Source organism: Phyllopteryx taeniolatus, chromosome 8 (genome assembly GCF_024500385.1).
Source record: "Phyllopteryx taeniolatus isolate TA_2022b chromosome 8, UOR_Ptae_1.2, whole genome shotgun sequence".
NCBI lineage: Eukaryota > Metazoa > Chordata > Actinopteri > Syngnathiformes > Syngnathidae > Phyllopteryx > Phyllopteryx taeniolatus.
In genome coordinates this window covers 2,328,217-2,343,441 of record NC_084509.1, presented here as the reverse complement: position 1 = coordinate 2,343,441, position 15,225 = coordinate 2,328,217, and the positions used below count along the sequence as shown (strand labels likewise).

Genomic DNA, 15,225 nt, shown 5'->3' with positions numbered 1-15,225 from the left:
GACTTACTAGTTGCAACACAATGAATGGAATGTTTTCTGTTTATTTGGTCGCAATAGATATACTGTTGAAAACACTTAAATGAAAATGATGGGAGTTGGTCTGTTTTTTCTTACAGCTTAATGTGCGATTTGGGGCTGGTACAGATTTACGGTGTATACATTTGTTAAACTGGCCTTTAGTACTTAGTGGAATCTGCTGGTCACCGATACCAAACCAAAATAGCCTAGAACGAGATGTCACACAGTGTGAGGCAAACAAACTAACAAAATCACTACAGCAGGTAATGTAGCACCTATACTGTAATGCAACTTCATACTGTATTACAAATTAGTATAATTTAGTCTCTTTTTAAATGTATCCTAAAAATGTGGACCGAACAGGTGAAGGCTGTGGTATATATGGTGGTGGTATATATATCTATGTTTTTTGTATCTTTTAATGATCAGTTATTTTTGGTGATAGATGCATAGACAGCAGTTCTCATGACAAGAAATAGATGTGGAACATGTAGCTATCCTCACTCTCGACTGCATGTATAGAAAGCCGTTTCATCATTTAGTCAGTAAAATTGCTATCCAGTTTAAGGTCCAATTACGAGTATGCTTTTTGACAATTAGAATGACTCAGGGGCACTAGTGTGATGGCTGTGTTTTAGTAATAATGTTTTTCCCGCTGCTAGTGCCACAATTAAACCTTCCTAGTAAACGACTGTGCTGCATTAGTAACACTACTAGGCCTAGTAGGCATGTGTCATGTAATAGTTACCTGCTTGATTTAAAGCCATTTGAGCAGTTTTTGATATTCGTGATATCCAGCTCACAGTCCATGTACTAGAATTTTCTGTCCTCACTATGAGGACAACTTTGGCATACTGCTGTAGTAGGACAACTATATGTTGTACTTCTGAGGCAAAACTGTGCACTACTAGCCCTACCACTGAAACGCTCACTAGTATCCACGGTTGGACCTTAACCCTGAGATACTGTTCATTTTCCATGCACACAAATTATGTTCCGGGTTCCAAGAATATCCTTGTGATGATTGTCTATTTCAAATTATGAGCTACAGATCTTTAGAAAATGTATGAATAGCCTGCTTGATATTAATAAACGGATGACTAATGTTTAATAAATGTTTCATAGGAAAGAAAAAAGTGTATTTTTTGTAATGTTTTATACCGCTCGTTTATGGATAAACCACAGACATCTAATATCAAAAAGCGGGATCTTCTATTGAATAATTCCCCCCAAAAATTCTCAAGTTGTTTTACTGTTTCGAGATTCCCCATGGGCCATGACCCTGGAAAGACCAGAATCGACATGTTTTAGAGGGAACCTGCGCAAATGTGGTGGAAACACAGAGCGTTCTCGGGAGTGTTGCAAACTCTCCCGAGAACGCCTTCCCTACTGCCACATAAAAATACACATAGGCCCTATAAATTACTGTTTAGAGATTCCCCCTTGCCCCTTCAAAGACTAACAGGTGCATGTTTCTGCAGAAACACGCTCCTGCTAGAACACTGTTACCACTGTCGCATAAAAAAAATATAAAAATACAAAAATGGACACCTTTATGGCATGGACAGATTCACAATATTCCCAACCATTTTCCTTGTTTTAACATACCGGTGAATCTAAAATCATTTTCGCAAAGTTTCATCCTTAGTGTACTCAAATTTTGTTGCACTTGTAAGCATCTAAATATATTTTCACCTTTAGGAAACGTACTCAAATTTCAAGGTGAAAGAATGCCATTTAGGGTATTTTAATTGCTGTCAAACACGACCCAGTATGTAAGGGTTAAGCTGATGCTCAAGAATCTTGAGCAAATGTTCAAACTGCTTTCCATGTTTGGTTTGACAGCATGGCTCTCGCTCTCGACCGATGATGCTGGTCTTGGAGGGCGACAGCTCCAGAGGCTCTCCAAGCACCGGCGTCGTGAGCACGTGCCACGCCGTCGCAGCCGAACTTTGGTCCCGTCTCGCGGAGGAGCATCGCGGTCCGTCTGTGGATGCGCAGGCTGCTTTAAATCGTCGACGGAGCGGCTCTGACTGTGGTCTGCGTGCTTTCGCTCGTGTGCTCCTGCGTCTCCAACTCGGTCCCCGCCCTCCGTGGTTCCTCCAGTCGTATGTGCCTTGTTTGGGGTCGTCACGTCGGTATACTCCTGCCGCTGTTTTTGGTCTTCGAGCCGAGCCGCTGCGCAGTCGGACCTCCTTCATTCTCCTCGTTCTCGGCCGCCCGGACACCCGCAGCTCGTCCGAACGGGGGCAGTTTCCACCCTCGGCTCGTTTCACCAAAGGCCGTCTCGCTCTCGTCTGCGTGAGCAGAGTCCAGGCCGGCTGGAAGACTCTACCTGGGCTGCCCGCTGGGTGTTTCGCTTACGCGGTATGCTGACCGGCTCCTGCCGGCCCCAGGGACCAGCGGGACGGGGTGCTGTGGCTCAGTGACCGGGGCGAAGGAGGAGGACATCCCTGTCTTCAAGCGGAGACGGAGGTCCAGCTCCATAGCAGCCTCGGAGATGATGGCTCACAGTCAGAGCAACAGCAAGTCCCACCGCAGGACTTCGCTGCCTTGCATTCCGCGGGACCAGGTAAGGCGTGTGGACCTTAAAACCAGCATTATGACCTTCCAGCCGCCGTGGGCCTGTTTCGCCGCGACACGTGTAGCGTATTTACGCAAGTTGCACCCACAGGACGCACGTAGCGTGCAATAACGATTCGTGTATCAGCACTGGCCATCACGAGCATCCATGTTTGGGGGTGTCACTTGCAGATGCAGCAACACCCGGCCTGCCTGATTTGCACTCGCACTCTGCCGCTGCTGTTTCATGTGGTCATCAGTTTGAGTCGTCATGCAGATAGATACTATCACTGCTGTGCACATTAATATGTTTTCGTGTGTGCATGTGCACAGAGGTCACAGTGGCATATTTAACCACTTATCATGTGCCGGTCCAGAAGTGATGCATGTGTTTCATAACTTCATTTAAACCACATTTATCATTGTAGTTTAGCGGCGAATCAACATTTATTCGTGTCTTGCGTTTTGAAGTATTTCTGAAGTAAATTTGACTATGACTCATGCTCTGGTTTGACTGTCTGACTGCTTGTTGTCCTCAAGTGATGCATCTTAATAGGCTCCAGCACGCCCGCGACCCTAGTGAGGAGAAGCGGCTCAGAAAATGGATGGATGGATGGATGGATGATGCATCTTAATGGTTAATTGATGTATTTAAAGACCCAACAAAGAGGCCCCCCCCCAAAACAAAAAATGTAAATTTGACACATCACTGAGAAGTGTTTTTAAAAAGGCCTGCCAAATTTGAATGAATACAAAAAAAACATCACCAATTTAAAATATGGCCCACCCTCGAGCTGTCCATCACCTCTATCCATCCATCCATCCATCCATTTTCCGAGCCGCTTCTCCTCACTAGGGTCGCGGGCGTGCTGGAGACTATCCCAGCTAACATCGGGCAGGAGGCGGGGTACACCCTGAACTGGTTGCCAGCCAAACGCAGGGCACATACAAACAAACAACCATTCACACTCACATTCACACCGACGGGCAATTTAGAGTCATCAATTAACCTAGCATGCTTTTTGGGATGTGGGAGGAAACCGGAGTGCCCGGAGAAAACCCACGCAGGCACGGGGAGAACATGCAAACTCCACACAGGCGGGGCCGGGGATTTGGACCCCAGTCCTCAGAACTGTGAGGCAGACGGTCTAACCAGTCTTTCACCGTGCCGCCTGACCATCACCTGTCCTTCAAAATATGTTTGCCCATACGCTGTGTGCTCGTGTCTGTAGTCAACTACTGGTTATGGTTAATCAGCAGTTAAGTTTACCGTGTGGCTGTTATGTGGGAACCCACACACAACTCTGAGCGAGGAGCTGACGTTTTAAATGACCCCGCCGCGGTCGAGTGACTTTCTTAGCTTCTTAGCTTGCTCGCTCCTTAGCTCGCGGCCTAGCGAACGTAATAAACTGTTAACTTTTCCTCAAGTGTCTCTGTTATGGGGAGCTACGCGCGGCACATCGAGCAAGGCTGTGGAATACTGGATGGAGCCGACAGCAGTCCGCAGGTCAGCCGGTCTGCCGCGTGTCCATGAGTCCACTAGCGGCTAATCCATAATAGCTTAGCTACTACGAGCAGGCCACTTTGCAGTGGAGCCGTCCAAGTCCCCGTTGGCCTGCTGTGCGAAGCTGTGCGTGGCTCACCACAGCAGTGACACTAACCCAAATAAGACAAAACACTTCAGGGATGATATATATTTTGGGTTCTAGGCATAGCTTGAAAGCAAACTTCCATGATGCAGTTATTAGCCAGCTGAGATGGCGAAAAAGAGTTTTAGGCTATATATATCACAACAATTCAGTACTAAATTGCTCTCAGTCTTTGCACGTTTTCAGCACTTACATTCAAACATATTTAATGTATTTGGAAACAAAACACGAAAGTGACTTTGGTGCGACTTTAACGTTAATTTGAAGTCGAAAGAAACTCTTGATTGGGTTGTGTGTCCTTCAGAGCTACTGTATTTTCCATTGCATGTTTACACAGCACTCATTACCCCACCGCCCCCAAAAAAAGAAACACCACAATGATGTTTGGCTGTTAACAGTTCCTTTACTTGGGTTGGGCATAATTGGGCATTGGTTATCCAATTTAAATTGATTGTGATAACTTCATTAATTATCTCTATCTTGAGGCAAGTGAAGCAAAATGGTATGCAATACTTGACAGTAACCAATAGAGAGGTGCTCTTGAGTCAGTTTCAACTAGTTTGCATTAGATGACATCAGCTATGGCCTACATCCACCAGACCTCCAAAATGGCACAACCCCTCTGGGTGCATTATTCTGCTCAATGCAACATCCATCTATTATCTTTACCGCTTATCCTCACTAGGGTTGTGGGCTGCTGGAGCCGCCTGTGACACGGTTTCCTCCGTGGCACTGTCAAACTGTATATCCGTTATGCAGTATATATGTATGGTGTATTGTGTTTTACATAAGTCCTCAACTATATTTATAATTTCACATGTAACTGTGGCTAGAAAGCAAAGCACGGAGAGTCTGTTGCTGGAATGCACGGGTGCAGTCATTGAATGGATCAGTCGATCATTGCCGACGCCCACTCGCTGTGGGCTTAAGTCAGAGGGGATACATAGACTGTGAAGATTAAGCGATAACATCTGATGTCAAATGAGAACATGTCTTTTTAGTTTCATCCTTAAAAGCCTTTTCAAAGATACTTCATTGCTATTACTTGTATACCTGCCAGGAACTGGCTGTTCTTGTCTCTCATTGAATATAAATTTTGTCTCTGGAACTGACGTTCCTTTCGAGCTTAGAACTTGTCAACTGAGGTTTAACACTTATCATTTTATCTTTTCTTGATGCTGGTTGTTTATTGACCATTGGTATAAAGGAGCACTTATAGGGGCTCATTCATTAACAGTGTGTATGCACAGATTTGTGCTTCAGTTGTGGGTACGCACGTTTGACTGTGACTCCTCAATATTGTATGTTGGTACTTGTTTTTTGTTTTGTTGTTACTTGAACCTCCTCAGACCATGCGTACGCACAAATAATGCAGGATCAGCATTCGAAAATAAGTCAAAAACACATCTTTTACCCAAAAGTCACAATGTACTGGAACTGCAGACATTTATAATAAGAATGACATAGATCATTTTACAGTTGAGACTGTGAGTCCCGGGATCCACGTCATGGACAAAATGAGTCCCAACCCGGGAACAATGAGTCCCTGCAACTTATCATCACAGAATACAGATACAGTAATCCTCCGCTATATCACGGTTCTTGTTTCGCAGTCCCACTATATTGTGGGTTTGTATTACAGGTGCTACTGTTTTACACTGTTTGTAAAATATTTTTGTGTTATTCATTGCTCTTGTTCTCTCTCAGGATATTATGTGATTAGGCCTGTCATGATAGCAAATTTTCTAGGATGATATATTTTCCCGAAAACTATCACGAGAAACGATAGCAGCGCAGATGTTTTTTTATGCCACTGATATAATGATGTTAGAGCATAATAATTCAAGTGCATCCTTTTTTTAAGATCACACACTTTTATCTAATTCTAAGAATAATGAACATTGACATTGTAATGTAGAACAATAAATATAGATAACAAATCTAAATAAAACAGACTCAGGCTCTGTTTACAAAAATTGCACTTCAAAAAATATTGAAACTTAGCACAGCGGTATAAACCATCATTTATGCTTTAACAGGCAATAGATTGCCAATCAAGTTTCCAGTTGGTTAAGAAAAAGTGCCAAGTAGCGACATCAATAACAACATAAGTAGATCTAGGCAGCCTGTTTTGATTCAATATTTGTTGTACTTTTTTTAGTCTTTCTTACGATTCACACTCTAGTTCTAGGCAGAACACATCATCTGCGTCATACTGTTCCAGCGATGGAGCAGCCAATCACATTGCAGCGCGGCACGTCCTGCCTAGGCCTTTAGTGGGATTCATAATGACGCTAGCGAGACCATTGCCACCATTACCGAGTCTTTAGCTCACTAATGCAATATCTCTGGTACATATAACAGATGACCTGCAATTACAACTCGCTGAACATCACTATGTCCGTGACTCCTGTATGTTGATTACAACAGAAACTTGGTTTGAACGAAGGATACGCGATGCTAGCACGCAGCTAGCCGACCCCATTAAAAAGTGGGTGGCATATTCACAAACTGTTATATTTGCTACACCGTTCACCTGATTTTGATGTAAATAACCTCAAAATAAAGCTGAAAGTCTCCAGCGTTAAAGTAGTAGTTGTTTACATTTTTTTTTAACCGTAACATTAATGCTGATATCTGTTAGCCCGTCGATTGCGTGGTATGTTAGCACTGAGCTAGCAGACTGATGTTATTATATGGTTTGAGTAAACATTTTGGTATTGGATTATACAATGTTTACTTTTGTTTAATTTGCCAGTTGTACAGTAAACTTAAACTCGGAGTGACAAATAAACAGCTTGAAGCAAGCACACTGTGCTCTTATTTGGAGAACTGTGTGAGCGAGGGAGTCTTTTCATTTCTTGACATCTCTTGAAGTGAAAGCATATGCTAAGGAATCATTTTTAAAAATGTGTTTTGATAAGAATATACCTGTTGGGTGAAGTGGACCCGGGAACTTGCCAACTTCCAACGTAGTACCATAGACGAAACATGAGTCAGTTGCGGTCAAAATGTGAAGTTTAATATCCGAAACACACTGCCCATGCCTTTAGCAATTGTTTGTGACATGCTGTCGCTACACATCTAATTATCTTAATGGTGCAAGCCGCAATGACAGTGTGAACATGCACTTCAGTAAGTTCTGTCTGAAAGGGACAGAAATCCTCGCTCTACTTTTACACATCTGATGCGCTAATTTACCAGGAATGCTTTGTGAAAAGCAGCTTATATCCTGATCCTAGAAAACCAAACTAGAGTGTCTGGAATGGTGTGCTAAGTTTGATAACTCCCGGGTGTAACCACTAGCCTTTGCGCCAAAGTTAAGAGAATTATTTAAAATAACCAGCATACCACATCTCACTTTTTACATAATGTTCACCTTTCACCATTTCATCCTATTATGAAATATAAAGTTATATAAAAGCTCTGTAATGGTGCTGTGAAATGGAACAATGGCCACTCAGGTAGCAAAGTAAAGCTTGCGCTGTTGCCGGACCACAGAAGTGGAAGATTAACTGATTTGAGTGTTTTATAATGTGTGCTTTATGTGTTTTACAATAGAAATGACTCGGAAGAGAGTTGCCAGATTAGCTAACAGTTAGCCTAGCGTCTTCTTTTTCTTCTTCTACTACTACTACTCCTACTACTATTTCCTCTTTGATTTTCTGGCAGTTTGGATGCCGTGTGGAACCATGCTGCCTTTTACAGGTCATTCGAGGTACACCAGACTTTTGGTTTTGGGCTTATGTCAGTGGAGGGATCGTTAAGTGGCTGGTGCACTTTGTCGGTCATTCCTACAACACACACTATATGAACGATAGCACACAGTGATTTATTTAAAAAAAAAAATGTAAAAATATATTCTCATATGGATGGTCCCTCACATTTTTAAAATGTGTTAAGATGTTGACAATATTTGTGTGTGCACCAGGCTTTAGGTACAGGCCTGTAGATAATGAAGCTCTCCAGAGTGCAGTTGTACCTGAGAGAAGTGGGTTTTCATCAAGCATTTCTGATGCAGTATTTACGAAGCTGGCTGGTACAGCCTGCCGAGCCAGAGGCAAGACAGGCACTTTTACTGAACTGGAATCAGGAAAATATTTCACCTTTTTCACTGACTTTATTTATGTATATATTTTTGTCTTGTTATTAAATTAATGTATTGCTGTTGATGTGTATGGTATTTTATCAAGGGATGGGCATGATCTCATGCTGCTTATGAGAATGTGTTCAATGTTTAGACATGTGTAGTGCAATATTCTGCTGCCAGTTTTCTGAACTCAGGCTTCCTAAAAACCTTTAGTCTTTTGACCAGTGACGTTTTATATGGGGAAAACGCTCTGATATAACACTTGTGTGCAATACGCTATGGTATGGTCACATCTGGTGGGAGAAAGTGAGAAAAATACAATAAGACATGTATTATTCCTGTGAGATAGCTAGACTGAGACTACAACAGTACATTTAAGTCAATCAAATTGGGAACATACTGTATGGCTATCTGTACAGGAACAGTAGATGAGCACCACCAGTAAAAGTCACAACAATGCTCACAAACAACAGGCTGTAGGTATGTTTGATGCGATTCATTACACTCCTGAAATGTTTGTATTTATTTAGTTAGCTAGGAGGGGAGTAGGTCAATAGAATGACTTTAGGTCACAGTTTTGATCTTAAACAGCCACGTATCGCCAGAGTTCATATTGCTCTATCATTGATGATCCCAATCCCCAAAGTCTAATCGAAAGTTTGGTTATGTGAGACTTGGAGCCAAGGACTTCATTGCCCCACACAGCAGAGAAACGACGGTGCAGGATGGCAGACCATGGTCCGACAGACGGTAAAAAAATAAATAAATGAAAACAACTCCATATTTAATACAGCGGGGCCAATCACAGTGCCATTTCCCAGTATAGTTGGAAGAGGGGGGACTGGAGCACGATGTGTTTGCTCATGGATGAGAACATGAAAGTCAATCGATGTGACTGTTTCTCCCACCAGTTTATAATGATAACCGCCACTTGAAAGTATGTCCTCGTGAGTGGACTATTTTGAGGGAAGGCAGCTGATGTTGTTTTAAATAAGAAAAGAAAAAAATGCAGTTAACTGCTATTCAGGTTCATCAATGCCTTTGAGGTTGCACTTCAATCGTAAGAAAAAGAGTACAATTGAGGAGTAAATGTTTTTTTCTGAAATATTTAACCCTTTACAAATAGAGGTCAGATCTCAGATAAGGCAATGCTCTGTTGCATAACATATTCATCATCACATCATTTGCAGTATCTGTGTCAGGGAGGGGGACGGAGGGAGGGAGGGAGGGAAGGAGACTTTCAGAAGATTTTAAAGCAAAGATGTGCTCAGAAGTCTATTTGAGGGGAGGCCCACATTCTGTCTTTGACGCAAATGAATTTCCTGAGAGACACAAAACCTGTTCCGGTTTCCAGAGCTCGCTGAGTTCATCAAAGCTTATTAGTGCTTCCTTAGGGACCACTGAAAAAATTGGCCTTCATTTCAAATAAATACACAACATTTTGAGAGTTTAACTTCTCGATAGGAAGCCAATAACGTTTGAATTAATGGGATAAATGTGGGATCTGTAATGCTTTCTTAAATAATTTGACACATTCCTTTAATAGACATTGTAACTAGCAAATGGGCTGGGATTATACAAAACTAACATTTATGGATCATCAGTCACTCTATTAAAGTACAGTACAGTCATTTCTCGCATATTTTTATCTAATGGTTCCAGACGAAGGTACTTCTGAAATATTCATGATGCAATTCTTAAAAGAATCAGAACAATCCCAATAATGATCTGTTGCAGCATGCATCAAAGTAATTTAAGCACTGTCAATTACACTGTACTGTCTGAAGAAAGCCATGCCAAAAATCATCAAAGCAAAAGCTTTCCCGAGGTTTTTTTTAATTTTTTATTTTAGTGAATTATATATTAGGTGCTTGCAGAAAAATCGGTACATTTTGCCTTCTTCGGTATATTAAAAGTAGCAACCCACCATTGTGAGACTATTAGGATGTGTAGCAATGGGCAGGGTCATATTACTAGATAAAGAATATATATTCTGTGAGGATATTTGTGGTTCAAACCACAAATGTGACAAACAACATTTTGTCATCTGGCCACCTTTGTCATCTTGTTATACTAAATCACAGAAAATCTCACAATCAATCTTACATGTGAGTTGCGTGTGTCAGATCCAGAAATAAATATTTATATATACATATATCCTGATGTATTGTACATACATCAGGATTTCTGACACCATACTTATGCTACCATATGTAAATGTGTACCAGAAAAGAACAGTAGGCCGTGGGCATCTTTCTTGAAACCGACAAATATCAAAACATATGAAATTGTAGGTAAAATTAAAAAAGAAATCAGATACATGCAAATATTACTATCAGTATATGATTTTTAATAATAAACAAAAGCTGAAGAATATGTCTTCTGGCATGTTAAGCATACAGAACAGTGAAATGATTGTGAAATGTGAAGAAACAAATACACTTTTCCCTCATAATACGGAATAATAAATCAACATTTAATGATTAATAGCAAAGTAAAACTACATTTTCACAAACCTCTCACTATTATCAATGCATTACATTAATATTTTACGCTAAATTAGCATAATTCAATGCCTGCTTGCATCATCACAAATAAATATTTATGGTCAATAATCAGCTCAAAACATTCTCACATTTAGCACTTGGTTCTTGTCTTAGCAGTTTTAAGTCTAGTAGAGTTCCCAAATGATGAAGTCACAGGGTGTGAAAACATGTTTAGTTGGTGTTTTCTACATTGAGTACACAGTGGAACCTGGATGACATCCAAGTTTCAAATTCCAAAAGCAGTTTCTCAAAGCACACTGTATGATGTAAAGTGAATTCATTCATTCCACTCAAACGATTGTCATCATAAAAGCTTAATCCAATATTTTAAATTGAGTTGTCCCGATCCAATCAAGTAATCGCAAATTGGTGCTGATTATGCAATTTTCACCGGCTGCAAAAGATTTCATTTTTAAATTTAATTTTGAATTTCTAAAGTGCACAAAACAACACACTAATCCTGAGGTACAAAGACATTGCCAAATGGAACAGCAATAGCTTGGTTAGAGTTCGTGTGGTGCATGGAGTGAAAAAGAAAACCACTTCCATGCAATTGTTGGGATTCCACAAAAAATCTCGTTTATTCAAGCTACAACTCTTTGAGCCTGGCTGTACAGCACCTATTTCTTTATATGCTAAGTGCAGTGTGAATAGGTGGCCAACCTCTTTGCCATCAGTGGCGGGGGCATCACCAAAAAACAAAACAAAAACATAGCTAAGGCATAGCACGCTGATGTTAAATCTGACAAGAGTCACTCAGGTCTCGTGAACAGACATGATGACTGTTTGACCTCCAAGTTTATGTTTGATTTGAGGGATGCATTGATTGAAGTCCAAATTGTGCAACTTTTGGGGGTTCCACTGTTGTCATTAAGTACACAGTGGCAATATCAATATCTGCTGTTGGTGTTTTGATATCATACCATTAGAGATTGCCATGGTAAACCTTAAATAATAAGAATAATAATAAAAAAATAATAATAATAGTATGAATGAAAAATGTGCATTTAGCCTAAAGCTACAGTCAAACAGCAAAGTCTGTTAGTGGCCAAACACGCATGATAGAACTACTGCATGACAGGGGAGAGATCTCGGAAGGAGAGAGGTTTAGGGGAAAGGCGAAGTGTTGAAAGACGAGGGAGGAAACGAGAGGGGGAGGGAGGTGGTCGGCTGCCAAGCACAGCAGAAGTGTTGATGGTAAAAGGACAACGAGCTGGTCGCAGCGCTCAAACTAAACATAACGCTCTTGAGCACTCGCTTGGACTCAAGATGCACAGTGCTGAAGAAAGTTGACCTTAATCACACATTGTTTGTCGGTGCTTGTGTTTGTTTACGTTCGTTTATCACAGGCGATGTGAATGTGGCTCCATGGCATAATGGTTTCACATGGAGAGGTGAGCGCCAGAAGAAAAAAAAGCAAAAAAAAAAAAAAAAAGTATGAAGGTAAGCTGCTACAACTTGCTTTTAAAAGGCAGCAGCAAATACTTTTAACCTGGTGTGTATACACATACACACTCTCACAAACATATAGTGGCTTCCCTGCTTGCTGTCCAGTTGAGGTTTGGTGGCCTTGGACAAGGATTGCCTTGTTACTTACTCAAAGGTGTGTTTTAGCTCCAAAATATGCTCGGTGAGAGGCAGGCGGGCTTCGTCTGGGCACGTACGTGTCGAATCTACTGTAAATCCATCCATATATCCATCTTTGCACCCTCTACTCAACAATCTCACTCTTGTTACATTCAGTAAAGTAGCGCCGTCCTATTATTTGAATTATATGACGAGGATGTCACAGTTGAGCACAGATGTCTGTCAAGGCCGAGCTGTTAACAAAAGGCGCAAATAAATTGTGTTTGCTTGTTAGCTGACTATTTCCTGTTTCATGGAGGATAATAAACAGACTAGCAGTGCCATTATGATCCGATGGGGGTGGACTGTTCATTGATGTCATAGTGACACAAATAATGTCATTCATGTTTACATGGATACTCCAAAAATTGAAATGGGGTTTTCCTTCTTGCTACTCCTGAAAACTAAATTTGTCTTACTATTTGCTCTTTTACAATATAATAGTGAAGGGTTTTGCATAGTACTGTATTTCTAACGAGAGACAAGATAAAATGCTATTCACAATGTAAAGGAAGTTTGTTCTACAAGTGTACATGGGGGCTTGTTTTCTAAAGAAGCAGTAAGGAATATGTTTCTTTGTTTTATTTGCTTGTTGTTGTTTTTTAGGTAACATTAGCACCATTGCTATCCTTAGTTAATAGGTGTCCTGGCCAGTCCACCAATGATCTAGACCAACAAAGTGGATGAATTATTATTATTTTTTAAATGACCATAATCTTTGTTACAAGCCAGTTAACCATATTCTTTTGAAGCTGCTATTTTCAGGTACAACAACTAGATATTGTAGCTTTAACAGCTACTTCCATACATGGGAGCTGTTCAACTGCTGCAGCGATGCAGTGTTAATGGCTGAGATAAGACTAATGGTAGCCATTACCAACAAGTCTTATTAAAATATAGGGTAGACTCACTATTACAAATGTTGGGTTATTTCATTCGGCTAATAGGCAAAGACCATGCATTTACCCCACAGAAACAAGTGAAAATACAATGGTTTAGCTATTTCTTCATTGTGATTTCCAAAGCAATTGCTGTATGGTAACTGGAAGAATGAGTCCACATTATCTAAATCAACAGTTGTAATTTGACATTTCTAACCTTCCAAATGCACATTTCCAGCTGTTCAATGCTTCACTACATTTTTTGCTAAATGTGCTGTTCTCTAACAAGTAGCTCAACATCAAAATTCACAACAGGTGTTAGCTCCGACCAATATATTTCCTGGTTTAATTAGAATTTGTATCGAAACAGTCTTCTTCATTATGCTATTGATATTTTAACATAATGACACCAAGGCCTACCTTGCTATTGCAGGGCTTCAAACGGGATGTTCTCAGAGGAAAGTGGCCACTGAGCTTAGAGCGTGAAACAGGGATACAGAGAGACTGGAAGAGTCACAGAAAGGCATTGATGCCGACGTCCTTTGAAATGTATTGGTTGATTCATGGACCGGTTGTCAATTTTGCTGTTCACCTTCTGTTTAGAGAACAGTAAATTGTGCAAGATGTAGTGAAACACTTAACAGCTAGATATGTGCCTTCAAAAGTTTAGAGAAGGTCAAATTTAGATTTTTCCGAGATCTTTTACAGTATTTACCTTTTGAGCGTACCTTTAGATTTTGCTTAATGTTGTCCTTCTGGTTTCCCTCACTCAGATTGCTGTTATGCTCATCGCTTAGCAAGTTTTTTTGTATCGCCGTTCCCGTATTTTGTTGTTGCAAGTTGTTTTGGACATTAAAAGGAATTATAAACCTTCCGGCATCCGCTCTGTGCTCTGGGATCCATCACACAAACTCACAACCTATAAGAGCAACACTACTAACTACTGTTCTGTCCAATACAATTACTTAAAGTAGAAAAACATTTTTTTTTATTATGGTTCAGTGCAAATTAGGTCATCTATTCAGTCCTTCCTTCTCGGAGAGACACACAGTACTGTACAGTATAAACAATCAAGCATAGCAAATTACTGTATATTCGGTGTACACTCACAAGCACACGTCAGCTAAATATTTATTGCAAATGCTACCATCTGTTTTTACTGAGTGTCTGTTACTGAACAGCTACAGTATGTATCACAGAAGACGTTCTTTGTGTGTGTGTGTGTGTGTGTACTTCCTTGTGGCTTGTGCTCTGTCAAAGGTCTACTGACAGTGTTTGTGTTGGATTGTCCATCTTGCCAGTAGATTACTCAATCAGATAATCAAGGGCATAATTGCATCCCATGCATCTAGCAGTGCTTTTATTTCTCTTCCATTATGGCTCATAATGCTCACATGGGTGTCTCACTCACAGATGCTGCAGGCACACATTGATGAGGTACATAGAGTAGCTACAGTAAGGGCTGAGGTTACGTTGCCTTTGTAGAGAGGCTGTCAGTCGGCCCGTGACGTCATATGCTATATTAGTAACCTTCCTTTCCCTCTCTGGAATGCCATCCTATTACATGTGAAAATTTTTTTTTTTGTTAATATAAACAGTTCAGTCTCGTGTGACACAAATGCACCTTTTATGGAGGGAAAACATGATGTACTATACATACACTTGCTTGTATATATACAGGTAAATCTCGATAAATTAGAATATACATCCATTTTCTGTACCGCTTATCCTCACAAGGGTTGCGGGCGCGCTGGAGCCCATCCCAGCTATCTTCAGGTGGGATGCGGGGTACACCCTGAACTGGTCGCCAGCCAATCGCAGGGCACATATACATTATTTTAATTTATTGAGAT

General features: G+C 40.8%; 1 protein-coding gene and 1 long non-coding RNA gene across 2 annotated transcripts in view; one reads left to right on the top strand and one right to left on the bottom strand.

Moving 5' to 3' along the window:
- LOC133481984 (uncharacterized) overlaps window positions 1-15,225 on the bottom strand; it is a 141,251-nt gene that overhangs the window by 42,438 nt on the left and 83,588 nt on the right. The window lies entirely within an intron of this gene.
- Window positions 1,765-15,225, top strand: part of LOC133482499 (cGMP-inhibited 3',5'-cyclic phosphodiesterase 3A-like) — a 65,724-nt gene continuing 52,263 nt past the window's right edge. Inside the window, 2 exon segments of the mRNA XM_061782688.1 lie at window positions 1,765-2,345; window positions 2,347-2,590. Coding sequence (XP_061638672.1) covers window positions 1,885-2,345; window positions 2,347-2,590 — 705 coding nt within the window. The 5' untranslated portion in view covers window positions 1,765-1,884.